The following is a 26,416-nucleotide window of genomic DNA, read 5'->3' on the forward strand; positions in this document are numbered from 1 at the left end:
GACAGAGAACAGGGAAATGAAGGGGTCAGCTTTCCAAGGGGTAGAATGACCCCATTTTGTTTTTCTGATATGTCCCCTTTCTCTACATGATTCTTCTTTTATCACCCCCATCCTGCCAACCACAACCAGTAGCAATACCTTGGTCCATCCAGGTAGATAGAGAAATGTATCCCCAACTAAGCCTAAAATTGGAAAATTTGCAGAGTAGAACGTAGGACCAGAGGGAGCTGGAGGCACTCCTCTTTTCTTCCACTGGAGGGGAAACCACCACTTTACAAGATTATCGATTTTCAGCGGGAACATCATCCACTGGGTAAGGACTGTTTGCCCCAGCATTGGTGGCTCTAACAGACCCTGGGGGAAAGCAAATGAGAGGTCATCATTCACTCTGCTTAAAGGCCATACCCACCTAATCATAAGCCCTGAGAGGTAAGTGGTAGTCATAGACACACAAGTCATTACTTCCCTCTTTTAACTCCTCAGGGCACAGCTATCATGGAGCTTCCTTTAGGGCCCTATCTTTTTAAGGAAGATAGTCACAGAGAGTAATAGGAAAGAGCGTAGGCGGAGGCAGCTTACCTTGAAGTCACTGTGGTTAGACCCAAAACTCAGCCTCCCCATGTTCTCCAGCAAGATATCCAGTTGGGTTCCTATTTTTCCCATCAAAAGCAGTTTGTGCTTCATACTTCGTTCCAGAACACCCTGGAACACCTGTGGATAGGAGAAGGCTCTGTGAAAGGAAGGGCTTAGCATCTGCCTCTTGGCCACTGTATGGGAAGCCACCTTAGAATAATTAGTTGAGGGCAAGAAGAACACATCCGTCTTTCACTCACCCACCCATTTTGGAACTCTTAGACTCATCCTCAGTCCAGTTTATAACCCAGGACCCTCTAGAGATGTGAACAGCCAAGCAGGAAAGGGTAGAGACGGACGACATAAGGCTACATGGTGTTGGGGAAAGGAGGAAGGCGGCCTGGAATTGGGTTCTCACCCCATCCACCATCACATAGGCACGGTCATGGACTCCATTATTTGGCACCCAGAATGGTGTTGGTTCAAAAACCGTGTAAGGCAGATAGGTGCGGTATAGCACAAAGCCACGGTCCTGATACAGAAGGGGGGAAAGAAAAACTGAAGAAGATTGATAGCTAGAAGGAACTTTTGGTTACAATATTGCATCTGTTCTGGGAATCTGCCTTCCCTATTGGATAGGCTTCTGCCTCACCTGTTTAACAGCTTCAAAGGTCATTGGCAAGACTGAACTGATAGGTCCCTGGGGGCAGAGAACATCTAGGAAATTCAGCAATCCTCCTTCCTATTAGAATAAGTGGCAAGAATCAGAATAAGAGATTTCTCGACCGAAGACAAGGTAGGATAGGCTATTACAGAAACCTACCGGATACAGGGTGAAAGGTCCAAGTGCCATCTTGCGACTGGGGAGAGGTAAAGGTCCCAAGGGAATTTCCTGGAACTGAACCCAAATGGTCTCAACAGCCATAGGAAAATAACAGGAACAACCCCTATTTCAATGCCCTACAGCAAGGTTTTTTGGTGGTAGTAGTGATGGAACACAATAAGCTACATCCCCAGCCATTGATTGGTTGATTGTAGTACTGGTGATTAATCCCAGGGCTTCCACACTGAGCTACACACTCAGCCTCTCCCACCTTTATTTTATTTTTTAATTTTTGAGTGTTGCTAAGAAACTAGATTGCCTAGTTGGCTTGAACTTACAGTCTTACCTCAGTTCTCATAGTGCTGGGATTACAGGTATATGCCACGATGCCCGGCTTTATTTTTTATTTTGAGACAAGGTCTTGCTAAGTTACTAGGCAGGTCTCAAACTTGAGATCCTTCTGCTTCAGCCTCCCAGAGTGCTGGGGTTATAGATATATTTTACTATGCCTGGCTTACAGCAAATTTCTTGTCCTGGGGCTTATGGGAGGGTTTCAGAGACCATAAAGGCTCTCTAATTTTGCACAGACAAATATAGCTCCCCACATAGTCCCATTTGAGTGAACAAGAAATGCTCCTACAGGATGCTCAAAAGGCTCTGGCCCAGAGAGCCACCACCAATTTATGGGATCCCTTTATGACCTGGGCATGCCCTTCTCTAAAATTAATAAAAGGGGGCACCTTGCTGATGACATTTCGAAGAGCCAAAAGCTTAGGCATGGCATCTCCTGCTTCAGATATGGGTGCATCATAGTCATAGCTGGTAGTAATTGGAAGGAAGCGTCCCTTCTCATCAGCACCTGGGGTAGAACAGATGTCATTAATTCACAAGGTGTTCTAGGCAAAGAACTTCATGCAGAGAGTTATGCCACGCGAGGGCACTGCTGCCCGTAGTCAGCTTCTAGACATGCTAATGCACCCACCCCTTAGACCTAATTCCATTATTGCACTGCTCTGCCCAGGGGCCACCTGTGCTCACCATTCCAGTATCCAAAGTTGGTGCCTCCGTGGAACATATACCTGGAGTGGGGAGGGCGGGGGGAAGGTAAAAGCTGATCAAGGGAATCTGAACATTCGTCCCTACTCCAAGGAATGGATACGTATTGTCTCCAGTTACATGTTTACACTGGCTCCCAACTGAAGCATTTCCTCAAGTCCTTTGGTCACTGCTGAGGTCGACCGAGTGGAGTGATTGTGGCCCCAGTAATCCAGCCAGCCTGTGTAGTACTCGGAGTTCACCTAGTGTGAAATGGAAGGAGCCGTGAGTGAGGTAGGGACTGGGCAGAAGCCTGACTCTTGCTTTGATTCCTTTCCCCTCTGGCCTCTCACCAGTGGCCCACGAGGTTCATACTTCCGAAGCATGCTAAAGACTCTGGTCATGTTGTCAGCTGCAGAGAGGAGGCAGGGATAGAAAATGAGTATCACAGAAAAGCTCCCCCTTCCCGAGGCGCCACTCCTAGCCTGTATTTAGGAGACCTGGCCCGAAGTCCACAGTGGTATAGAGTCCAGGGAGGGAACCACACTTAAGTCCTTCGGGCCCATCTGTGGTGAAAAGCAAGATCTCATCTCCTAGTAGCGCACGGAAGAGTCCAGCCAGGTGTCGCATGTAGCCGTAGTCGCAGGCCTTGTAACTACCGTATTCATTCTCCACCTGCCAGAACAAAGGGAATGCAAGGCCCAGCTACGAGGTGAAGGCTAAGGGCCCCTGGCACCTCCTTCCCTTGCCCGGCCACCTCCCCGATGTACCTGAATGCTAATGATGTTGCCCCCATTGTGGTAGAGAAATGGATAGATCTTGGGCAGCAAGACATTGAACCAGGAGTCCACTGCTTCCAGGAAGTCTAAGGAAGGAGCAGCACTCTCCTCATCAGGGGTCTCCACCACCTCTGCAGCCCCTTCCCTGGCATCCTTGCTACGGCAGCAACTGCAGCTTGCATCCCACTTGCCCACAACTAACTCTGGGAAGCACTGACCCTTAGAAGAAACCTGCGACCCTGAACACTTAGAAATTTGCTTCTCAATGGAATTTCAATGTAGGACCTTAATGTTTCTTAAAAGTACAAGAGCTGGATGTCGTGGCTCATGCCTGTAATCCCAAATATTCAAGAGGCTGAGGCAGGAGAACTGCAAGTTCAAGGCCAACCTGGGCCATTTTATGAGACTGTTTCACAATAAAAAGGACTGGGGATCTAGTTCAATGCTTCCTGGATTCATTCTCCAGCACTGCCTCCCCAAGCCCCATGTAATAAAAAGGCTAAGCACATGATTGAGTTATTACAGTAATCAGTGTTTACCTGTGATATACCATGGGGGAACTCCCAGGTAGAGTCTGACATGCACTCTCAAGGAACTAACATTCCAGTGGTTTAAGTCAGCAACTCAGATATCATGCCTTAAACCTTCGACTCCTGCTTGTGATTTCTGTAGTTCACCCTCAAGGTCTTCATGGGTATGGTTTCCTCTGACCTTTTTCTTCCTATCTGCCTACACTTAGCCAGTTCCGACTCATGTGTCAGTTCTTACCTCGCATTTCATTTCTCTGAGAAAATCACTGACATCCTAGACTAAGAGAGCTCCTGCTGTGTTCCATACTCTCACTGTACTTCACACTTCTCTATTAGGTACTTAAATTATAATCAAGCATCTGTGCCTATGGAAAGGTTTCTTGCTAATGTCTTCAACTGGGGAGCAGGAAGCTTCTCTGTCATTAAGCATGAAACAACCTAGCAGACCATGGACTCTCAGAGGGGAGTCAATTGAAGATGCTTTTCAATTCTTCAACTATTTTCTGAACTTCTATTTATTTTATTTTATTTTATTTTTTGAGACTGGGTCTCACTATGCAGTTCAGGCTGGCCTTGAGCTCATTTTGTAGCCCAGGCTGGTCTCAAACTTGCAACCTATTCTGCCTATTTTTTTGAATTTTTGTTTTATTTTTTTGAGACAGGGTCTCACTATGTAGTTCAGGCTGGCCTTGAACATACTATGTAGCCCTGGCTGGCCTCTTAGACTCCTGCATGCTGGCACTACAGGTGTGCACCCCCATGCCTGGCTTGTACTGCCTCTTTTAAGCCAAACATACATTTTGTAAATTGTTATTTTTATTAGTACGTTTGCAGTACACCATGATTACATTCATACTGGGGAGTATCTTAATCTTTTTTATACTCACCGGCCCTCCTCTCATCTCTAAGTCCCTCTCCCATTAACCAAAACTTATTTTAGATCACACTGATTTATTCAACAAGTATTTATAGATGCTTAACATACACCAGGCACTGTTGTAGGTGTTATGGATAAAGATCTCTGCCCTCTTGGAATTTCCTTTCTAGTGATGGAGGGAGTCAAAAAATTAAATAAGGGAAAATATATAGTGTCTTTTAGTGCCAAGACTGAGGCAGGGAAGGAGATACTAAATGGTAGAGTGGGAGATCTGCAGGGAGGCAGAGGGATCACCACATGCAGCGGCTTCCACACCAGAGGCTGGTGGGGTCGAACACCACCAATGGGGCACAGTGAAAAGGGGGAGAAGAGTAGATGCCAGGGAGGTCACTAAGGCCAATTCTGCAGGACCTGGCAGACTGTTTTAAGGAACCCATGGTTCATATTCTGAATAAGATGAGAACTTACTGGGGTGGTTTAAGCAGAGAAATGACATGATCTGAGATATGTATTAAACTTTTAACAGAATCCCACTGTCATGCTGACTGCTGTTAACTGAGAAGACTACATGGGAGAGGCAAACAAGGGAATCCAGTTAGGAAGCTACTGTGATGAGCAAGCTGAGAGGCAGTTTGTGGCAGTGGACTGACAGAAAGTGGTTGGATCAGCGCTGCTGGGGTAAAGCTGACACAGTTTTCTGATGCACTGAAGGCAGTGTGCGGGAAGGCAGGAGTGAGGGGTTACACCACAGTATCTGAGCTGCTCAGCTGGAACACGGAGATGGGAGACGGTAGGAACAGCTGGCTGGGGGGACAATGCCAGCAGCTTAGCTGTATCTCTACGTCTTCCACCTGTTCAGATGGAAAACTCACACAGGGAGTTGAGCACACATAACGGACCCATGGGAAAGATCCTGGCCATAGAGTTGTTAAGAGTCATTAGCTTATAGTGGATTGTGATTCAGTCGTGTAAATGGATGGCATCACCTAGGCAACGAAGATAGATTTTAGAAATATTCAGGGACTGAACACTGATACTCTCTAGTATTCAGAGGAAAAGAAAACAGAAAAGGGTCAGGAAGACACTGATGTCAAGTGGTCAGACAGCCTGGGAGGGGAACAGAGATTAGGTCAGAGGTCATATGGTAGATGACAGAAGAGCCCACTTCAAAAGAAGATGTAGCTGGGGATGGTGGTGCATAGCTGTAAATCCCAGCACTCAGGAGGCTGAGGCAGGAAGGTCAAGGCAAGTTTGAGGCCAGCTTGGGCCACACAGTGAGTTCAAAGCCAGCCTGAACTACATAGCAAGTTCCTTTCTCAAAAAAAAAAAAAAAAAAAAAAAAAAAAAAGCAACAGATGCAGGTGATCCAGCTGGGACTTCTGTCACCGCACTGATAACCAAGGCTGATTTGGCTGATCTGGCTAGCTTGTCCCCTTCCTCCCTCACCATTCACTCCCCGTGTTTCCTCCAAGGCTGCACGCTCAGAGGAAGAGAACAACCTTCCAATGAGGAATGGCTCTTCAGCCAAGTGCACACGAGTAGCTGCACTCCCCTGCTAGAACTCCAAACAAACTCCAAGACGGGGACCCACCAACCACACTGAGTGCTCCAGGCTGGGCTGGCAGAGGAGCAGGAGGAGGCCTGAGGGCCCCATGGATTTTACATGGAGCTCGCTGCTAAGAGACTGTGTGTTGGTGTCGTGTTTCACAGCCAGGGTTGGGACATGCTCTAAGGTGCAGGATGTTTTCCAGCACCCCAAGTGTCCTCTCCCCCATGTCAGTAGACCCTGCCACCACCTGTACTGACCCTTTCTATTCTCCTCTGCCCTTTCTATTTTTATAAAACTCCACCTCTTGGACCAAGGATTTAGCTCAGCAGTGTCAGCACCTGCCTGGCAAGCACAATGTTGTGAGTTTGATCCCCGGTTCCCTTCCCCTCAAAAAAAAAGCCCCACCTCTCGCCTTCCGAAGTATACCAACAAGTTCTGGTGATTTTTTTTTTTTTGGTACCGGGGATCAAACTCACAACCACATGCTTGCAAGGCAGGTGCTTATGCCACCGACCTAAAACCTCAGCCAGTCCTGGTGATTTTTATCTCCAAGTCACATCTCAAATCTGGTCTCTTTCATTTTTGCTTCCACTGCCTTCCTCCAGGCACAGTCCCAGTTTCAGTTCTCCGCCCTGGTACCCCTCAGTCCATTCTGTACAGCCAGGCTAACATACGAGTGAAACGAACCAGGTATGTCACACTCGAATTAAATATTTTCTGTGGATTTCTATTGTATTTGGCATAAACTACAAATGGCATACAATGGCCAATGGCAACTGTCAATCTCAGCTCCACTCTCATTACTGTCTCCCCTCTCCAGCCTTGATGGTTTGCATTCCTAAATCCTACCACCTTTCCTATCTCTGAGCTGAAATGTTCTTGTTGTACTCATCACATGACCAGTGCTTTTCTTCCCTAGAAGTCCTATGAAACCTCACCTTTCCAGAAAACTCTTTCCTGATTGCACTCTCAAAAGAGGCTCTCTCTTAACTCCTTGTTTATATATTTTTTGTGTGGGAGCATAGACTAGTGCAACCACTAAAGTATGTTTACAGGCTGTAATTTTTTTTGTGTGCTTGTGAACTGGGGTCTGAATCCGAGACCTTCATTCTGAACTATATTCCCCAGTCCTTTTACCTTTTACTTTTTCTTTTCTCTTTCTCTCTTTCTCTCTCTTCTCTCTTTCTCATTTTAGACAGGGCTTTGCTTTGAACTCACTATGCAGCCAGGCTGGTCCCAATACCTCAAGGTAATCCTCCTGCCTCAGCCTTCTGAATGCTAGAATTACCTATGTGCCTCAATTTTTAAAATTTTTTGGACAGGTCTTACTAAGTTGCCAACTCTGGGCTTGAACTTGAGATCCTCTTGCCTCAGCCTACAGAAATACTAGGAATAGAACAGGGTTGTTTTGTTTTTGTTTTAAAACTGTCTTATCCATTATAAAGCCTATTGCATAGGGACTGGGTCTGTCTGGTTCTAGTTTTTGACACCCTGCTGGGCAAGAAGGAAACAATAATAAATATTTTAGTAAATGATCTCCAAGTTGAGGATGGTCTTTTCTGGTTGAAACACCCAAGCATCCATCTTTTTGTTGTGTGCTTTTTTCTATCTGAAATCCTTTATCTCAACCCACCTGGATCTGAGGTTCTCAGATGAATTTTAGGTTTTCGAAGCAACCAGGACGGCAGACCCCCCTGGAACAAACATAAAAACCACAAAGGAGCATGTAAGCTTTGCTGTTTTGGGTGTCCAGTGAGGAATTAAGAAGGGAGAGAGTTGAGTATAGTACTGCAAGTGGCTCTAGAGTTTACGCAGAGAAAAACCACTGTGGGCGCCTTTGGTTCAGTCCCTTCTCAAACCAACTCACCATCTCCCACTCTGCACAGATGTAAGGTCCTGGTCTTAGTATGACCAACAGGTTTGCTATAGCTGCCTCATTCAAAAAGGCAAGGAGGTCACGGCTGCCATTAAAAATATAAACGCCAGGCTGTGGCTCATGGTAGTTCCAGGGCACGTAACTGAGAAAGGAAGAGGTGAACAAGACCAGAGGTGGGAAGGTCCTAGGCAGGGCCCTAAGGGCTCTGGTCTTGCAAGGAAACTCCAGGAAGCAGCTGGAAGAAGGTTCTGGCCCTCCCTCCCCGAAAGACCTCCCTTGCCCAAGGGCCTTGCAGTGCTAATCCCTATCAGAATCTGTCTCCCAGTGCAGACCCACTTCCTAGGGGGACAGTAGGAAGAATAAATCAAGGCTCCCCTGAGTGCTTCTTACAGCTGTACAGCGTTGAGGCCGCTCAATCGCATCTTAAAAAGCCGGTCTGCCCAAAGTACCCTTGGTACCCGAAAGTAGTGTAGACTGCCAGATACATAGCGGAACGGGACCCCATCCAGCAGAAACCTGTCCTGTTCCCAGTCTACAACGAACGACCGAGAGTCTGCCTGCAAAGCAAAGAGAAGAGCCTGTGCTCAGCAGAGTTCTGCAGAAAAGGGTCAGCGTCCACCAGGAGCAGAGGAGATGCTCGGCAAGCTGTTCGGTGGTTGACTCTCCCTCATCCGCCCGAACTGTTCTCACTCACCGTACCCGGTCAGATAGTACAGCCCTCTTATCGTACCTGGGGCTGCAGGAGTGTGAGGAGCTGCACCAGCCAGGAGAGAAGGCAGGGCGGTTTCTTGCAAGCCATGGCGCTCACAAGACTCCTCTCCTCTGAGCTGTGGGCCCGACGTCACGTGTCAGATTCCTGGGAGGGAACTTCGGGGAACAAGGGGGCGGAGACCACCTCAAGTTTTCCGGCGCTTAACTGGGACTTTGTTTCTAGCCTGCAGCGGCTCACTGATCTAATCATTTTAAAAATCCTTTCCATCTTGCTACTCAAAGTTTAGTTCACCACTCAGCTCAATCAGCATGACCTGGGGCTCGTTAAAAATGCAGAATCTCAGGTCCTACTTTAGATCTATAGAATCAGAATTTGTACTTTAACAGATTCCCAGGAGAGCCTGAGCACGGCGGGAAGTACTTTGTCCATCTTAAATTTTCCTGCATTTAGAATGGGGTCTGGGACAAAGCAGGTGAAATCCAAATGACTTGATGTCAGAACCAAGGGCTAAAAAATAGGTTCAGAAACAAGGGAATCTGTAGAAAAATATTGATGGTGATAGGGATGCAGAAGTCGGGGGACAGGTCACAAGATGGATCTTTTCCCTGGAAAGTCTTGTTACAGCAAATGAGGGTCACCCCACTCCAACTTATTCATGTCTATCTGAGCAAGAGATGTCAAGGGCACTGCTTGTTTCTAAGGCTTGAGGACTTGTGAATGTCCATCCCTTCTGCTTTCACAGTCCAGATGACCAAGGTGACTAGTGATGACTATTTTCACTTCTATTGATAGTCATTGAGGGTTTTGTGCCAGACAGTGTGCTAAGCACTTTACATCTCATTTAATCTTCAAAACACTCCATGAAATAATTATTCTCCTTTTATATAAAGGAAAACTGAAGGATGAAAATACTAAATAGCCAGTAGTGGGATGACTTATTTAACAGAGCTGGGATTTGGAACTAGTCAGTGTGGCTTTATTTTATTTTGGGGGGACAAAGTCTCGCTTTGTAGCTCGGACTGGCCTTGAACTCACTGTGTAGGCCAGGCTCACAGCGATTCTCCTGTCTCATCTTCCAGAGTGTGGGGATTACAGCCTTGGGCCACCATACCCGGCTCAGTTTGGCCTTATGATTCATGGGTTTAACCTTAGATACTAATATGTCCATTTTATAGCTAGGAAAAGTGAAGATTTTAAATGTTAAGTAACTTACCGGAGGTCACACGGGTGGGAGGTTCTTAGGACCACATTTAGAAGCTAGTAGACTGGTTCAAGAGTCTAAACTCTTATCCACTGACTCCAGGGCCCTGAAGAGGATACAGGTGGTACTCCCGAGTCCAGGCCGGCCGTCCCTGTTCCTCCCTAGATCCCACTTTGGGTTGTGCTGTAGCAGGCAGAAGTATGAGGCCTCCTACCCTCGACATTGGGAGATGGAGGTCCTTGGGCTTCAGGTCGAGCCCGGCTTTGCTCCCCTTTGGCTCAAGTGTTTGAGTCTTGACCCGTACTAAAGGCCAAATGGGGAACCCTCACCCGGGTCCTGGGACCCGTTCACCTCCAGGTCTAGCCCGCCCCCGGCTTCTTCACTCTGAGCGCCCACATCCTCGAGCAGCCCAGCAGTTGCTAGGATACTGGGGGCCGTTACTCCGGCGCAGACAGATGACGTGTCGACGCTTCCGGTCTCTGACGCGTCGCTTCGGCAGAAGCAAGGCCTGTGGGCTGTGCCGGGTGGCGGACCTTAGCTGAGCGCCTCGAGGCGTAGGGTGTTCTTTGCCAGAGGTGGGCGCGAGCATCACACCTCCTCCAGAGCTACTCTGTGCCTTATCTTTGAGATCTGATGGGCGCAGGAGCGGGGCTCGCCCCGAGGTGGGCCGGAGTGGAAGCGGCCTGATAGTTACAGCGCGGCCTGAGGCTTTGAGCAGCCTAATTCCAGCCCTCTTGGAGCCGACGTCTCCAGGGCCTGTTTTCTGTAGACGGGACTCTAGATTCCCAGACCTGAGCCTTAGCTCTCCCTATTGATACTTCAGGGGCCATCTGGATTGTGTCGGACCCGTGACTTGCCATTGGTTTCTTCCCAGCATGATCCGCTGGGTCCCCAGCGCATCTCCTGGAACAACCCATTCGTCCTGGCCGAACCCTCAGCAGCCAGAGATGGTCCTTGAGGAGAATGCGTGAGACATTATGGGCCACGCACTGTGTGTCTGCTCTCGGGGAACTGTCATTATTGACAATAAGCGTTACCTGTTCATCCAGAAACTTGGGGAGGGGTGAGTGTTTGGAAATCATTCAGCTAGTCCCCAGGGTTATGGTCACTGAGGGACAATGCTCTGTGTATGACAAGAACACAAGGGTTTGTCTCTGTCCTCTACCTCATCGTATAGAACCTTAGCTGAGTGGGTTGAGGAAGTGGATTCTGGATTCTTGGGGGAGTTTCTGTTCAATTCGACAAGTACTCTCCGAATGGGAGTTTTTCTGGGTCCAAGCCTTATGGGAGATAGTTATGGTCCTTCACTGACCCCTTTGGCCCACAGTGGGTTCAGCTATGTGGACCTAGTGGAGGGGTTACATGATGGACACTTCTACGCCCTGAAGCGAATCCTGTGTCATGAGCAGCAGGACCAGGAGGAGGCCCAGAGAGAAGCAGACATGCATCGCCTCTTCCATCATCCCAACATCCTTCGCCTTGTGGCTTACTGTTTGAAAGAGTGGGGCTCAAAGCATGAGGCCTGGCTCCTTCTACCCTTCTACAAGGTCAGAAAGTCTCCTGTGTAGGAAAGGGGTTGCAACAGAACCACCTACCAAAGGCTGTGCGAGCAGTCAGTCATGTTAGGGAGCGAGTATTGTGTCCTGGATCTGATCAGTTTGGCTTGGGGTTTCAAAAAGTCCAGGTGGGATTTTGGGGTTTGAGATATGTGTAAGGAAAGGGTTGATGGGGTTGATTCAGGGAGGGTATCAGGCCTAGGGAACAGAGAATCCACAAGCATCTCAATGTGGGGAAACTTGTATTGCAGAGAGGCACGCTGTGGAGTGAGATAGAAAGGCTGAAGGACAAAGGCAACTTCTTGTCTGAGGATCAAATTCTTTGGCTGCTGCTGGGTATCTGCAGGGGCCTTGAAGCCATTCATGCCAAAGGTTATGCCCACAGGTCAGTGGAAAGACCCTGTATACTTGGAGGGGCCAAGAGAAAGAGGTTCCCTAAGAGAATGGGGTCTGTCTCTACCTTCCTCCCAAAGAAAGTTCCCATGTTTCTTTCACTCCCTGGGATTCCAGCCTCCCTGTCCTGGGATGTTTATGGGTCATTTTCACTTCCCTCTAGGGACCTGAAGCCCACCAATATCTTGCTTGGGGATGAGGGGCAGCCAGTCCTAATGGACTTAGGTTCCATGAATCAAGCACGTATCCATGTGGAGGGTTCCCGACAGGCCCTGACCCTGCAGGTAAGAATCTCCAGGTTCCTTTGCTCATCCATTCCCATCCCCAATTCCTTTCTAGTGCATTCTCTAATTTGGTCACCTGACTGTGGCTTGTGTCCCACTTTTGCACTCTGGGGCCACTGTTCCAGGACTGGGCAGCACAGCGGTGCACCATCTCCTACCGTGCCCCGGAGCTCTTCTCTGTGCAGAGCCAGTGTGTCATTGATGAGCGGACTGATGTCTGGGTGAGGAGCTTGGGGGTGGGGAGCAGGGCAGCTCTGCACCTAGTGTGGAGTAGCGGGAATAGGTCTTTGGTTTGTGTTGTGTGGGGCCCCAGAAACCACAATATGTCCCCATACCCCTCAACTTCCTTTCTGGAAACTGTTACTTGATACTGCACTCAGTTGCTCAGGAAGTGGTGTGATCCTTGCCCCTGAATTGGGTGGGTACAGCTCAGTGTCAGTGCTTAAGGTGGAGGCTAAGCAAGGGCTGCAGCTAATTGGGAGTTTATCTCGGCCCTGGGGGAGGGGTGTATTTTTGCTAATGTAGTCTCTTTTCACCACAGACAATACATACAAGGAGAGATGTCATCTCTGTTGGTCCTCTTCTAGGGACTTACCAAGTTCTGCTCAGTCCCTAGGTTGTGTGCTCTATGCCATGATGTTTGGGGAAGGTCCTTATGACATGGTGTTCCAGAAGGGTGACAGTGTGGCTCTTGCTGTGCAGAACCAACTGATCATTCCACAAAGTTCCAGGTGAGCAATAAGAGAGGCATCAAGGTGTTCACATTCTTCCCTAGGGTTAGCTGAGTTTGAGCCTCGGGAAGGAGCAGAGGCGTCCTCCACTCACCCTGCCTTCTTTCCGCCACAGGCATTCCTCAGCAGTGCGGCAGTTGCTGGCCTCCATGATGACTGTGGACCCCCAGGAGCGCCCTCACATTCCTCACCTCCTCAGTCAGTTGGAGGCTCTGCAGCCTGCAGCTCCTGGCCAGCACACTACTCAGATCTGAAGAAACCAGTGGACAACTTGAGGACCACCCGTTGTGCCTTGGAAAGAGGCTTTCATCCCTCATTGGATCTCTACCCATTCTGTCAGGACTGCTACAGTTGGGGAGAGAGTGGGGGGACTATTATCCCTGTCCTATTTCTCAGTCCTCTTCTGCTCTTACCCCCAGTATCCAGGTAAGGGGTCTGAGTGGAGCTGGGCCAGGGTGAAACTGAGAAAATGTGATACATGGCTCTGAGCTGGACTGCTGGGCATGTATCATGGTCAGCTTCCAAATCTGGAAGCAGAATAAAGTGAAAGCAGGTTACTGTGGATCTTAGTCTCTGTGTCTCTGGAGGGCAAGAAGAGGTACAAGGGCAAAGTCTGGCTGCCATTTCCAAGGTAACAGCCTGGGAAAAGAACTGGCAAAGTGGGTGTCATTCCACCTAAGGAGATAGGTGTAGGATCTGGCTGGTGAGCAGTCCGAAATTGTAGCTTATCTTAGTCAAAAACTTGAAGCTGCTTTGGCCTGAGCTGGCTTCAGCTTGTGCCAAGAATGGGGACTAGGCCCCCTAAAAGTACACAAGTTCTTTCCTTCCTTCACTCCCAGGGGTGGGTAGCTTAGCCAAAGCAGCTCAGCCGGTTTGCCAGGCCAAGGACTTCTGGGTGGAGACACCTGAGGAAGCTTGGGACAGCTACACAACAGGTCTCCCATCCTTAGCCTGGGGGAGGGGGTGGAGCGACTGCCTTTTTGGCAATGTCTCCCTGATTATCAAAGCTTACATATGATTAATAATTAACGAGGCTAATGTGGTGTGGCAGTATCCAGCAGCTACTTCCTGGCTGTTATGCTGAGTAAACAGGGGCCCTGCTTTACTAGGCTTGAATGTTCCCTAGGGAAGGGCATTGTGTCCCTGAGTCACCAGGGAGGGGCGGTAAGGGCAGAATTGGCATCTCCTGCTCCTGAGAGTGAAGACCATTCCCAACCAGCTGACGTCATTGTGGGTCCTAGGGTGCCTATTAGTAAAGCTGAATTCTTCCCCAGGGCCGTGGGAAGAGGTCCCACCAGCTAGCAAGGAGGCTGAGGCAAAAAGCTCAAACAGACAGGAGAGGACAGGACTTTTAATGGCATAGCCCCAGCCCCAACAAAGCAGCAAGACAGACAATAAGCTATGCAAAGCTGAGAGGTGCAATGGCACAAACAACTCTAGGAGACTACCCTTTCCCATCCCCCAGGCTTATGACAGGGCTTTGTGCCCAGGAACTTCGGGCCAGCCCAGCCCCATTCCCAAGCCCTCAGTGCACACTGGAGCCTGGGCCAAGGCTTGTTCCAGAGTTGGTAAATGTAGAAGCAGCAGGAGAAATAGGGTAGCAGTCCAAATCTCGAATACAGAAACTACTGGACATAAACTCCTGGTTGGAAAGAAGTAAAGATTTGTATCCTTTAACAGTTTGTGGCTGGATTTGGTCTTCATTTTCCTCCCTATCCTGAGTGTCCCTAGGGACCTGGTATCACCGTCCCTGTGGTCCTGTTTTGTGGGCCTGCTTCACCTACAGCCATGGAATGGAAGAGGGTCATGAGCAGCATCTAGTGAGGGCAGCAACAGCAGCAGCAGCGGAAGCTCAAGCACTCACAGAGGGACAAGAAACCGTGCAAGGAGACTGTTTATTTCGAAAGAATTTTGCAATAGACATAGTGAACAGGCTTCAGGCAGCTGGGCTATTCTTCTCCCTCATCCTCATCCTCATAGGAGTCGATGCCCACTTCTTCATAATCCTTCTCCAGGGCAGCCATATCCTCCCGGGCCTCTGAGAACTCACCCTCCTCCATGCCCTCTCCTACATACCAGTGTACAAAAGCCCTCTTGGCATACATCAGGTCGAACTTGTGGTCCAGGCGGGCCCAGGCCTCTGCGATGGCGGTTGTGTTGCTTAGCATGCACACGGCACGCTGCACCTTGGCCAGGTCGCCCCCAGGCACCACCGTGGGTGGCTGGTAGTTGATACCAACCTTGAAGCCCGTGGGGCACCAGTCCACAAACTGGATGCTGCGCTTCGTCTTGATGGCCGCGATGGCAGCATTGACATCCTTGGGTACCACATCTCCGCGGTACAGCAGGCAGCAGGCCATGTACTTGCCGTGCCGGGGGTCGCACTTCACCATCTGGTTGGCAGGCTCGAAGCAGGCATTGGTGATCTCTGCCACTGACAGCTGCTCGTGGTAGGCCTTCTCGGCAGAGATGACTGGTGCATAGGTGGCCAGCGGGAAATGGATGCGAGGGTAGGGCACCAGGTTGGTCTGGAACTCAGTCAGGTCCACATTGAGGGCCCCATCAAAGCGCAGGGAGGCGGTGATGGAGGACACAATCTGGCTGATGAGGCGGTTGAGGTTGGTGTAGGTGGGGCGCTCGATGTCCAGGTTGCGGCGGCAGATGTCGTAGATGGCTTCATTGTCCACCATGAAGGCACAGTCTGAGTGCTCCAGGGTGGTGTGGGTGGTCAGGATGGAGTTGTAGGGCTCGACCACAGCTGTGGACACCTGGGGAGCTGGGTAGATGGAGAACTCCAGCTTGGACTTCTTGCCATAGTCAACGGAGAGCCGCTCCATCAGGAGGGAGGTGAAGCCAGAGCCGGTGCCCCCTCCAAAGCTGTGGAATACCAGGAAGCCCTGAAGTCCTGTGCACTGGTCAGACTGAAAGTAGAGAAAAAGAAAGAGCCATGTCACAAGGGTGGAAGGTGGGGAGGCAAGTGGGGGGAGCTGAGGAACTTTTCTAGCTCCATGAACTCTCAAATATCTTGAAAGTTAGGGACTAATGAGAGACTCACAGTGGCATCGCATTCTAGAACATATAGCTAGAGATGACCTCCTGATACGGATCTGAAAAAAGCTTTTTCCTACCCATTTGCTTAGTCACAGATGTTCCTTTCCTTCCATGCCAATTCTTACCAGTTTTCGGATCCGGTCCAGCACAGGGTCAATGATCTCCTTGCCAATGGTGTAGTGGCCCCGGGCATAGTTGTTCGCAGCATCTTCTTTCCCAGTGATGAGCTGCTCTGGGTGGAAGAGCTGTCGATATGGCCCATTTCGGATCTCATCTGGAAGGGCATAAACCACACTACTGAGCTAAAACCACAAGGCTATGCTCAGCTGGGGCCTTCCTCCCTCCAGTGTGATATCTGCTGCCAGACAGATGGAAGAGCTAGCTCATCCTTCTGCCAACCCAAGATATCAGTGTGGGAGAAACCCAGACCTGCTGTGGTCCATGCCAGGCTGCGATCAGCTCCCCTGCTTTATCTTCAGTTAGGGCTGGGAGTTTTTCAGAGCCAGGAAGCCAAGACTAGATACCCTCTCCTCAGACTATCCACCTCCCTCAAATTTGCGCCCTCGTCTGCTTACCAATTACAGTGGGTTCCAGATCCACAAAAACTGCCCGGGGCACATGTTTTCCAGCACCAGTTTCACAGAAGAAGGTTGTGAAGGAGTCATCTCCTCCACCGATGGTCTTGTCACTGGGCATCTGCCCATCAGGTTGGATCCCATGTTCCAGGCAGTAGAGCTCCCAGCAGGCATTGCCCATCTGGACACCTGCCTGCCCCACATGGACTGAGATGCATTCACGCTGAGGGACAGAGAGGGATCACAGCATAAGCACCACATCCTTAAGTACCTACCTCACGAGCCTTTCTCCCACTTTATCACCTACCAGCCAGGATGACTCAGTTGGCAAGTGGGGAGGCTTCAAGCTGGCAGAGGTGAGAGGAAGCTGGCAGCCTCCCCAGGCACCCTTGCATAGGAAAAGGCACCCAGTAGGGCAGGCCAATCCCTTAGCCTACTTCTCAGTGGGAAATCTGTCAAATGAGAGCTGCAGTGGCTCATGCCCTGCCACATTCACAGGACACTCAAGGAGGACAGAGAGGGCACATGCATAAAGACAGGCAGACACCGCAGTGACCCAGGAGAGAAGAGACTTTCCAGCTGCTCCTGCAGCCCACACACCCAGCTTCTTGAGAGCCCGACAAGAAGAGGCGTTTGTAGCCACAGGCCTCACACTTGCTTCTTTGATGAAGAATAACTACAATTTGCTATAACCGTCTCCCCTTCATTCCTGTGAGTGAAGAGGTGTCTCGGCCTTCCCATCTGGCATCAGCTGACCACACTGGTCATCAGGATGCCCTCACCCCCCACCTTTAAATCCCATCTGGCGCTGGGGATCCATCCCATCTGGTTTCCCCTCTCCACCCCCGCACTCTGCGTCTTTATCACCTTCATCCCACCGTGCCAGCCTCCACAAACAGGGATAATGCTAGTAAGGGCAGACGGCAGGGCTGGCAGTGAGAAGTTGTGGGCCCTGGGTCGCTTTTTGCTTTGGGCTCAGTCCCTGCCAGTCCAACATTAACCCCTGAAGCAGCAGAGCCTGCAGGACGGTGCACCTTCCTTCCCACAACGAAAAGCAGGGTGATGGTTTCCAAACCCAGAGAAGGAAGCGGAACCTGCGGTAAGGCCCCCTGAGGTAACCTGCTTTGCCCCAGCAAGGCGAGCGCCATCCTGCACCCAGGGCTACATCCGCTCTCCTTTGGAACCTTTCCAGATTCATCCCAGCCGAAAGCCGGGATTGGGTTTCGGCCCCCGCTCCTGGGCTATAAATACCATCCCCCTACACACACCTCTTCTCCTCCCCCCAACCTGGCCTCGGCCGGCGCTGTCGCTCAGCGCCAGCTGTCTCTGCCTGTCCTCTGCGCACCCGCGCTCACGCAGGATGGGGCCAGCTTGCCTCACGAGACCGAACCCCATTCCCGCCTTCCCTCCCGGCTCAGAAGCGGGGTGCTGAGTCACGGGGGGGGGGGGGGAATTCGAGGTGGGAGGGACGAACACACACAGGAAAAGGGGATGCGACACCAAGTAACTTGACTCCCTCCACCTTCTGGCGCCAAGCACGTGTTTGGTCAGTTCTAGGGACTCCCCGGGGTAAGGATAGGGGGCATCCAAGCAGGTCTTCCTCCGCCCGCTGAAGGCACTGGGCGCCAGACCGCGTGACTCCCCCACTCCAGGAGGGCTGGGCACAAACGCTTAGGAGGGCAGAGGGGATTAGCAGAAGAGTTCTCTGCAAGTGAAGAATCCCCCAGCCCCTATGCCTAGCTCCCAAAGGCGGACAATGCACCACGCCAAAGTCACCAGGAGGGGGTTGGGGGAGTGCACAACCTTTGCATCTCCTAGAGAACCCAAACGCTGGGTGAAGAGTCCCGAGCATTTCTGGAGGGAGGTCCCCCGCAAGGAGAGGGGCAGTTAGGGCACAGCAGCGGCCCCAGTGGACCTCACTCACCATGGTGAGTCCGGGTGGTGCGTCTCACGTAGAGTCGGGGTGACGGGTCTCGGTGAGAACTGCGCTAGCTGCAGTGCCGCACCGCCCTTATATGCTGGGGGGCGTGGCCCGTGCGGTCTGCCCACCCACTCTGGGCGGGCACCCTGAGACCACGCCCCCAAGCGTCCCTGAGGGGTGGTGCCAGGCTGGATCGCCACCAGCCGCGACGCCGAGGCCCTCACCTGTCTGGTTGGGGTTAGGAGTGGGGTCCCGGGCTTTGACCCTTCGTTCCGCGTTCGGAGCCGACGCCCTCGGCTCTTGAGATCCGAAGCGCGGACGCAAGGGGGGGTGACACACCAGGTTTCGCTTACACCTGTGTCGTGTGAGGTGCGGCTGTCCGGGTGCTCTGATTTGGGCTGGGCGCTGCCGAAGTCCTCCTTCCAGGTTGGCTGCGGGCGGCCATCTCCCGCGCCCTCCCCGCACCGCGTCTCGGGGGGATCGGGCGGCCCGCACGACTCTTGAGGGTCGCCGGGGTCACCCTTCCAGTCGCGCGCCGCCTGCTGGTCCTCGGCCGGGACTGCGTGCCTTTGCGCGCGCTTGTGGGCGGCCGCGGACGCAGATCCGCAGAGTCGGAGTCCCAGGGTGCCCATCCGCGAGTCTCGCGCAGAGCTGAGCCGGGCATCTGCCGCGCTCGCCGGCCACCCTCGGCCCTGCGGCCCCGTCATCGGCGCCGTCACTATTAGTGGGTCCTGGCCTGGCCACCTCAACGCTTTCCTGCGGTCAGAATCGCGGGGCGCTGGGCCCGCAGCTCTGGGGACCTAGAATTGAATTCCGTCTGCGCTGGACAACTGGGTCGAGTGATTTAATCCGAGTCCTGGGTACTGCCAACAAAAGCCATTCCCTTCGTTCCCGGTGTTTTGTTTGTTTGTTTGGTACTGGAGATCAAACTCGACCTTGTGCTTACCAGGCAAGCGCTGGAGCCAGTGAGCTAAATCCCCAGTCCTCATTCATTCCTTCTTTCCACGTATCTTTCTTTCTTTCTTTTTCTTTTTTCACAGTATCTCGCTCTGTAGTTCAGACTGGCTTTGAACTCACTGACTTATGTAGCCCAGGCTGGCCTTGAACTCAAGGTGATCCTCCTATTTCAGCCTGTCTGTCCAGTGCTGGGATTAAGGACGTGTGCCACTGTGCCCAGCTTTATTTTCAATACTTAAAGGAAGGGTGGTCTTTTCAAGTTATTTCTGCTAACCCCTGAGTTGTTTTACTTTTTCTAGCTAGGTGTCTCTCTGCACTGGGGAAATCTGCAGGTGATAAGTAACCTGTAACCCAGGCTAGTTACCACTTGGAAAAGTTTCATATGCCTTTCCTCTCGTCCTGTTTCTCCAAAACTGTTCTACACAACACAATACCATAAAATAATGAGTGATTCTGCCTCTCCCTCTTCCTTCCCCTACCTTTCCCTGTCGCTGTCTCTGTCTCTGTCTCTGTGTCTCTCAGGTATTTTTTGGGGGGGGGAAAGGGTTACTGTGTAGTTTAGGCTGGCCTTAAAAATCACTATCCTGCCTCAGCCTTCCAAGAGCTGGGATTACAGGCATGCCGTGCGACACCCAGTTTAATGGCAATTTTCTTTTCTTTTCTTTTCTTTTTTTTTTTTTTTTAATCTTTTTTCGTTTTATCAGTACCAGGGACCGAACTCACGACTGCCTGCTTGCAAGGTAGGTGCTTATGCCGCTGAGCTAAATCCCCAGACCCCTAATGGCAATTTTCTATCAATTCATTGGCATTTGATTTAGGCAAGCGATAGAAATACAAGGAGTGTCATGTGACAAGGACTTTCTAGTAGATTTGCCATCAGATTGGGAGAATGAAACTCACTCATATGAAGAAAACGGATAAGGGAATGTAACAAGAATGCTCTGGGAAGTGTGCTGATGGTCACTGTGGTGGAAGGAGCCTTGGTGATTATAGGACTCTTGGTCCCCTGCACCTTTTCCCTCATCCTGATTTTCTCTGGCACACCTTCTTTTCAGCAGAATGAGTATAGTATAAGAGATCTGAGCCATTGTAGGTAAAACCCTAAGCCTGTTGGGTTTTCCCTCGTGATCCAGCTGTGCAGTTCTTCCTTTGTGAAAATGGAATAACTGCTTTGGATCGGGAAGACCAGATGGACTTGTGAACACACACACACACCCAACAGTGCACTGGTAAGTAGCTGCCAGGGTTCTTGGAGCATTTTGTTCACATTTACTTCAGTGTAAAGTGCTGTGGCTATTTGTGCCAATGTCTATCTTACCAGAGAGCTTGCTGAAGGTGCAGACTGTGTTGTGTCATCTTTGTGTCCTCAGTTGCTAACCTGGTGCTTAGCGTACAAGCTAAGTTTTGCTGACTGCATATGGAGCAGGTTGATTCTCTTCAGACATGGAGCAAAGCTAAGGTATAACTCTAAGAAGCACACATTGGCACCCCAGAGCCTAACTTCCTTCTCAGAAGCATTTTCTTGGGTCTTTACGTTGTTAATAGTGTTTAGAAGATGAGAAGGTCAGGAATGACTGTGTGGAAACCTCTCCCAGACCATGATAGGAGATTTGCTGGACGTGCATAGAGTTGTGCTTTCAGCTACGTTTTATTGCTTCAATGTAGGAAAGGTGTACAGGATTCACACACAGCATACTCTTCCTTCAGAATAGACACAGCCACATTTCTCTGCCATGTTTCCACCCAAAGAAGCCCACTGGAGACTTGGCAGTTGACATTGAACTGGCGGCTTGTCACACAGGCATCTCTGTCTAGCACATGCCAAGTCCAGACTCCTAGAAGAAAAGCAGGCCATGTTGCTTGTTCATCAGTATGATTGGAGACACTCTAAGAACCAGGTCCCCAGACACCAAATGCCAGCACTCTTAGGCCAGCTGTGTTAACTCTTTTCTGCAGTCATATGAAATCCCAGATGTTGACTGGCAGCTATGATCCCAGCTACTCAAGAGACTGATACAGGAGGATCCCAAGTTGGAGGGCAGCCTGGATGACGTAGGGCATTAGTGAGACCCTGTCTCAAACTAAAAGAACAGTAAAGCCCCTGGGTCTAATCCCCCTCTCCAGTAATTCCAGATATCTGGAGAGAGATATTGAAGAGAATTAGAAGCCTGTGTTCTCATTTAGCAATTTAGGTTGCTAAGTTGCTAAATTCTAATCATTGCTATGTTACCATACATGACAAAAGAACTTTGCAGATGTGACTTTAAGGTGAGGACCTTGAGATTAGTCTGGACTGTCAGGTAGGCCCAAGATGATCACAAAGGCCTTCTCTTTTGAATGCTAGAAATGGACCCAGGGCCTTGCACACACTAGGGCAGTCTCCTGCTACTGCGCTACACCACCAACCCCATGAGGATCCACAAATGTGAGAGGGGGAGACGAGGGTCAGAGTCAGGAAACAAGAGATCCAAAACAGCGACAGGAGTGACGTGATTATGTGCTTGGAAGATGGCTAGAGGCCACGAGATAGGAACGACAGCAGCTTCTAAAAGATGGGAAAGACAAGGGACAGTTCTCATGAATCTCCAGAAGGAAGGTAACCATGGCAACATCCTAATTTTTTTTTCTTAGCTCCATAAGACCCATTTTTTTTCTTCTGATCCTGAGTACTGTAAGATGATAAATTTGTGTTATTTAACCACTAAGTTGCAAGTGGCACTTTGTTACAGCAGCGGTGAGAAACTAGTACATGAATAAATGCAGTGGACAGTGCTACCTCAGGACTGGCAGGCTCCCTGCTGTTCATCTCAGTCCTTGTCATTTGCAGTGTCTCCCTAACACTGACGCTGATGCCAAGTGCTGTTGCCATTTAACTTCATATGTTCAGCGCACATCACACATTTATGTCACCCTGCAGTAGAAGTTTACAACCTGAGTAGACCGGGTGCAGGACACTGTAGCCAAGGCACACGTTAGTGAAATGCTAAGTAGACTCTGCTTCCCACTGAGACTGAACTCATGACTTTGTGCTTATCAGGTGCTGGTGTTGCTGAGCTAAATTCCTGGCCCACCTTTCTCCCACCCTTTCCTTAAAATGCCTCTCAGTACATCAGCTCTATATGGTTGTCCATCTGGCCACACTGTCTCTTTGGGGTCTCCCCCCTTCTAACTGCTTATTCCCTCTGTCTTTCTAAACCCTTCCCAGGATTGAATCTCCCTTTTGAGGCAAGACAGCAAGGGCCTCAAAGTTTAAACTGTCATCTAGGGAAGGCAGAGCTGGAATCTATCTTTGTGTGTGTGTGTGTGTGTTTTTGAGACAGGGTGTCACTATGCAGTTCAAGCTGGCTTTGAGCTCATTTTGTAGCCCAGGCTGGTCTCTATCTAGTTTGCAACAATCCTCTTGCCTCAGTCTCCCAAGTACTGTGATTACAGGTGTGTGCCACCACACCCAGCTTTTTTTTTTTTTTCTTTTTTTTTTCTTCGGTACCAGGGATCGAACTCATGACTGCCTGCTTGTAAGGCAGGTGCTTATGCTGCTGAGCTAAATCCCCAGCCCCGACCCAGCTTTTTTTAAAAAAAAATTAGAATCTCAGTATGTAGTCCAGACTGCTTTTGAATTTACAGCAATCCTCCTGCCTCAGCCTCCAGAGTGCTATTTGTGCTCTTGACATCTCCACTTAAAAAAAAAAAAAAGTCGCACACCCTCAACACAGTCTCAATTTTCTATTCTTACTGTATTCTCTGCCAAACCTGCACCAAAGTGCTTGAATTTAAAACCTAGGATCATATTTCTCTTTCTCTCTCTTCCTTCTCTTTCATTAGAACATTTTGGCTGTAAATGATAACCAATTGTAGCTTAAACAATGGGGATATTCATTATCCCATTAGAAATCAAAGCAGAGGGCAGTTCTAGGGTTGATTTGGTGATGTCATCAATAGCTCTGGTATTTCCAGCTTTCTGCTCTGGCATCCTCAGGGAGATGGTGACATTTTCCCTCATGATCACAAACTGGCTGCCGCAGTATCATTATCATGTCCTCGCATGGCACGGTCTTATAGCAGGGAAAGAGAGTTTCTTCCCACATCTCTTTATGGCAGGGGGAGGGAGCTTTCTTTAAAGAACTCTACCCTCCAAAAAAAAGGTTAAAAAAAAGAAAGAAAAAAGGAAGGAAGGCAGAAGGAGAGAGAAAAGAGAAAGACAAAAATGAAAGGGAAGAAAAGGGGAGGGAAAAGAAGGGAAAGGAAGAAAGAGAAAACACTCTCAGGGATGTCTACCTACCCATGCCTAAACCAATCCCCGGAAGGCGGAAATAGTTACCAGGAATGGTTTACACTGATCTCTGCTCACCCCGGGTCTGTGGAAACCCATCTTCCTTGAGCCAGAAGAAGGCTGAATACATCAACAAGGAACTCAGGCTCTTGCCAGTGAGGGGGGCTGAGGTAGGCAAGGCTGGGGCGGCATCACCCCGCCTTAGTGGATCCTTTGCTTTACTTCAAACCCAGCCACTTCTCCCCAGCCCCTGCCCCTTGGTGTGAGCCACCCTCTTCTCACTCCTGGATGCCTGTAGGAGTCAGCTCCCAACCTGTTTTATTTTTTAATCTTTTTATTTTTAATTTTTTTTTTGAATTTTAAAGAAGATAAAACCAAATCAAATCAAATCAAACAGAATAAAGTCAATCAAGACAAAACAATGAAAGTGGGACAGGATTTCAAAACAGGAAAATAAGCAATGGCTACCATAATGCTCTTGTTATCTTCAAAAGAGCTGCCCGTACCATCAGACATAAGCATATAAAATTAATCAAGCCACACAAGAACTAAGTTTCTTCTTTACTTTAGTTATCTTTTCAGAAAAGTCAGGTATGTGATTTCTAATTTCTACTCTGTGTCTTCTGAACTTGTTTGGTGTGAACCAGAGATCTGAGGTATTTTGCGCCTATGTCTCGACATTTTCCTGTGTTTCTCTGAATCAGCTGCACCTACTCTTTGTTTAGGGTTTTGTTTTCTTTCAGTTTTTTGAGACAGGATCTTGCCGTGTAGTCTAGGCTGGCCTCAAACTCACGATGTTCCTCCTGCTTCGGCCTCCCAAATGCCGGGGTTACAAGCGTGCACCAACATACCCAGCTTCTGCACCTACTCCTGCACGGCTATGATGCCTTCTTCACACAGCAGGTGCAAGAATCTCCCTAGAGTACAACCTAGGCAATGATGCTTTCTTGGAACCCTCCACTGCACTTACAATAATGTCACTTCTTTTCCAGTAGCCCTTACCTTCTGTGATCTCCCCTCGCACAGCTCTGTCAGTCCCTCGCTGAGCTCCATGGAACACACAGGCCCAGCTCCTGCCCGTGAGCCTTTACCCTTCCGTGCCCTCTGCCTGGAGCACTGTCCTGCAGGTCTTGCTGTGACTGTTTCCTCATTCAGCTGTCAGTTCAAATAGAAAATGGATCCTTCTCTGTCCGGTTTCAAGGAGTAGCTAACCCCACGTCTTCCTCCCTAACTTGTCTTATTTTCTCCATGTGCTATTATTACTGCCTGGAATGTTATTGTTTGTTATCTTCCTTCCTCACAAAAATGTAAACTCCTTAAGGGGATCTTTTTATGGTCTCCTACTCTGTACTCGGCACCTGGGCCAGTGCATGGAATGTAACAGGCACTTAATAAATATTCATTGGGGCTGGGGATTTAGCTCAGCGGCATAAGCACCTGCCTTGCAAGCAGGCAGTCATGAGTTCGATCCCTGGTACCGATAAAAAGGAAAAAGATAAAAAAAAAATTAAATATTCATTGAAGAATGTAAGAGTATCAATTGCTTTTTATTTTATGTTATATATAGGTATGTTTCTTCCTTTTTTCCTCTTTCCTTTTAAAAACTCGGTCTCTTTAAACTGTTTTGTACAAGATATTCACTTGCCTTGTGGGTGGTAGAACTGGTGATGCCCTGACCAACTCGGAGATACCCAACTCCAAGGACCTGTAAGAAGATGTTTAAGGGCTGAACCAGAGAGCTACGGGTCCACAGCCATGAGACCCCAGATCTCTCCATCCAGATAATTCCTGAGGTCTCTGAACCCATGCCCCCACCCAGTTGGAGACTTGGTTTGCTTACTTTCGATGGGTTGGTTGGTTCTGTCTTCTCTGGGTCTCCTAGTTCCAGACGGGGGAGAGAGGAGTTTTGGCTTTGAAGGTATGAGTTCATAGCCAAAGCCAGAGTTAGCCATCTGGAGATTCTGGGCCATTCTGTCACATGGAAGATGAGCCAGGTTCTGAGAAGTCCCCCATCTCAAAATCACTTGCCTATGGTTGGCCACAGTAGCTGAAATTTCACATTAGCAACTGCTTCCTGGATAGAACTGCTACATGAATTACTTTTAGTGGCTCAGTTTGGCTCCCCTGTTCCTGGAGGAGGGAGTGGAGATACCTTATATGGCTTTCAGATGGCATTAGGTCCCCTGGAGGCTCGTAGTCATCTATCTGAAGTCAGCTCTCAGTGTATTTCTGGGGCTGGGTTATTTTCTTTTCTTTTCTTTCTTTCTTTCTTTCTTTCTTTCTTTCTTTCTCTTTCTTTCTTTCTTTCTTTCTTTCTTTCTTTCTTTCTTTCTTTCTTTCTTTCTTTCTTTCTTTCTTTTTTTCTTTCTCTTTCTTTCTTCTCTCCTTTTTTTTTTGAGACCCGGTCTCACTATGTAGTTCAGGCTGGCCTTCAACTTACTATGTAGCCTATGTGGACCTCAAATGTGTCGGGGTTACAGACATGCACCATCACACCCAACTCTTTTTTATTTTTTGAGTCTCGGTATGTAGCTCAGGCTTGCCTCAAACTTGTGATCCTCCTGCCTCAGCCTGAGTGCCAGGATTATAGGCATGTACTTGTATGTTCTGGCTTTTTCTACAGCCACTGTGTGCAGTTGGGAGAAAACAGGCATAGAATTGGTGAAGAAGCAGATTTGGGCAGGGTGGTCAAAGAAAGATGCTGAGGCTAGAGGGAGGTGAGA

At 49.4% G+C, this 26,416-nt stretch overlaps 3 protein-coding genes across 8 annotated transcripts in view; 1 reads left to right on the forward strand and 2 right to left on the reverse strand.

Annotated features, from left to right (window-relative positions):
- Positions 1-10,361, reverse strand: part of Glb1l (galactosidase beta 1 like) — a 10,783-nt gene extending 422 nt beyond the window's left edge. The window contains exons 1-17 of one of the 4 annotated variants that reach the window (XM_005001049.4): positions 10,170-10,361; positions 9,968-10,061; positions 8,773-8,909; positions 8,433-8,599; positions 8,034-8,184; positions 7,800-7,860; positions 3,202-3,296; positions 2,932-3,106; positions 2,785-2,843; positions 2,573-2,694; positions 2,435-2,475; positions 2,137-2,255; positions 1,397-1,471; positions 1,226-1,315; positions 992-1,105; positions 580-711; positions 139-354 (exon numbers count right to left, since the gene is read on the reverse strand). In XM_005001049.4, the coding sequence (XP_005001106.1) occupies positions 139-354; positions 580-711; positions 992-1,105; positions 1,226-1,315; positions 1,397-1,471; positions 2,137-2,255; positions 2,435-2,475; positions 2,573-2,694; positions 2,785-2,843; positions 2,932-3,106; positions 3,202-3,296; positions 7,800-7,860; positions 8,034-8,184; positions 8,433-8,599; positions 8,773-8,841 (1,686 nt within the window). In that variant the 5' untranslated portion in view covers positions 8,842-8,909; positions 9,968-10,061; positions 10,170-10,361. Of the gene's footprint in view, positions 1-138; positions 355-579; positions 712-991; positions 1,106-1,225; positions 1,316-1,396; positions 1,472-2,136; positions 2,256-2,434; positions 2,476-2,572; positions 2,695-2,784; positions 2,844-2,931; positions 3,107-3,201; positions 3,297-7,799; positions 7,861-8,033; positions 8,185-8,432; positions 8,600-8,772; positions 8,910-9,967 lie in introns of all 4 variants that reach the window. The other 3 variants (XM_023562529.2, XM_003464002.5, XM_063245529.1) reach the window with 3 other exon arrangements.
- A 56-nt stretch (positions 10,362-10,417) lies between these two features.
- On the forward strand, positions 10,418-13,483 carry Stk16 (serine/threonine kinase 16). Of its 3 annotated transcripts, none has more exons than XM_005001045.4 (8): positions 10,418-10,530; positions 10,779-11,018; positions 11,283-11,502; positions 11,763-11,896; positions 12,068-12,188; positions 12,314-12,409; positions 12,798-12,919; positions 13,035-13,483. In XM_005001045.4, the coding sequence occupies exons 2-8, from the start codon at positions 10,933-10,935 to the stop codon at positions 13,171-13,173; spliced, it is 918 nt and encodes a 305-aa protein (XP_005001102.1). In that variant the 5' UTR covers positions 10,418-10,530; positions 10,779-10,932; the 3' UTR covers positions 13,174-13,483. The 3 variants fall into 3 exon arrangements, with proteins under 3 accessions (XP_005001102.1, XP_013001616.1, XP_013001617.1); XM_013146162.3 differs by having other exon boundaries at positions 10,830-11,018; XM_013146163.3 differs by lacking the exon at positions 12,314-12,409.
- A 771-nt stretch (positions 13,484-14,254) lies between these two features.
- Positions 14,255-18,641, reverse strand: LOC100734500 (tubulin alpha-4A chain). The gene is made up of 4 exons (XM_003463999.5): positions 18,470-18,641; positions 16,546-16,768; positions 16,096-16,244; positions 14,255-15,840 (listed from the first exon to the last, which is right to left on the reverse strand). The coding sequence occupies exons 1-4, from the start codon at positions 18,470-18,472 to the stop codon at positions 14,869-14,871; spliced, it is 1,347 nt and encodes a 448-aa protein (XP_003464047.1). The 5' UTR covers positions 18,473-18,641; the 3' UTR covers positions 14,255-14,868.
- Between the last annotated feature and the right edge of the window lie 7,775 nt (positions 18,642-26,416).

This window comes from Cavia porcellus, unplaced genomic scaffold, assembly GCF_034190915.1.
Source record: "Cavia porcellus strain 051 isolate PalLab524CR breed Dunkin Hartley unplaced genomic scaffold, mCavPor4.1 scaffold_1, whole genome shotgun sequence".
NCBI lineage: Eukaryota > Metazoa > Chordata > Mammalia > Rodentia > Caviidae > Cavia > Cavia porcellus.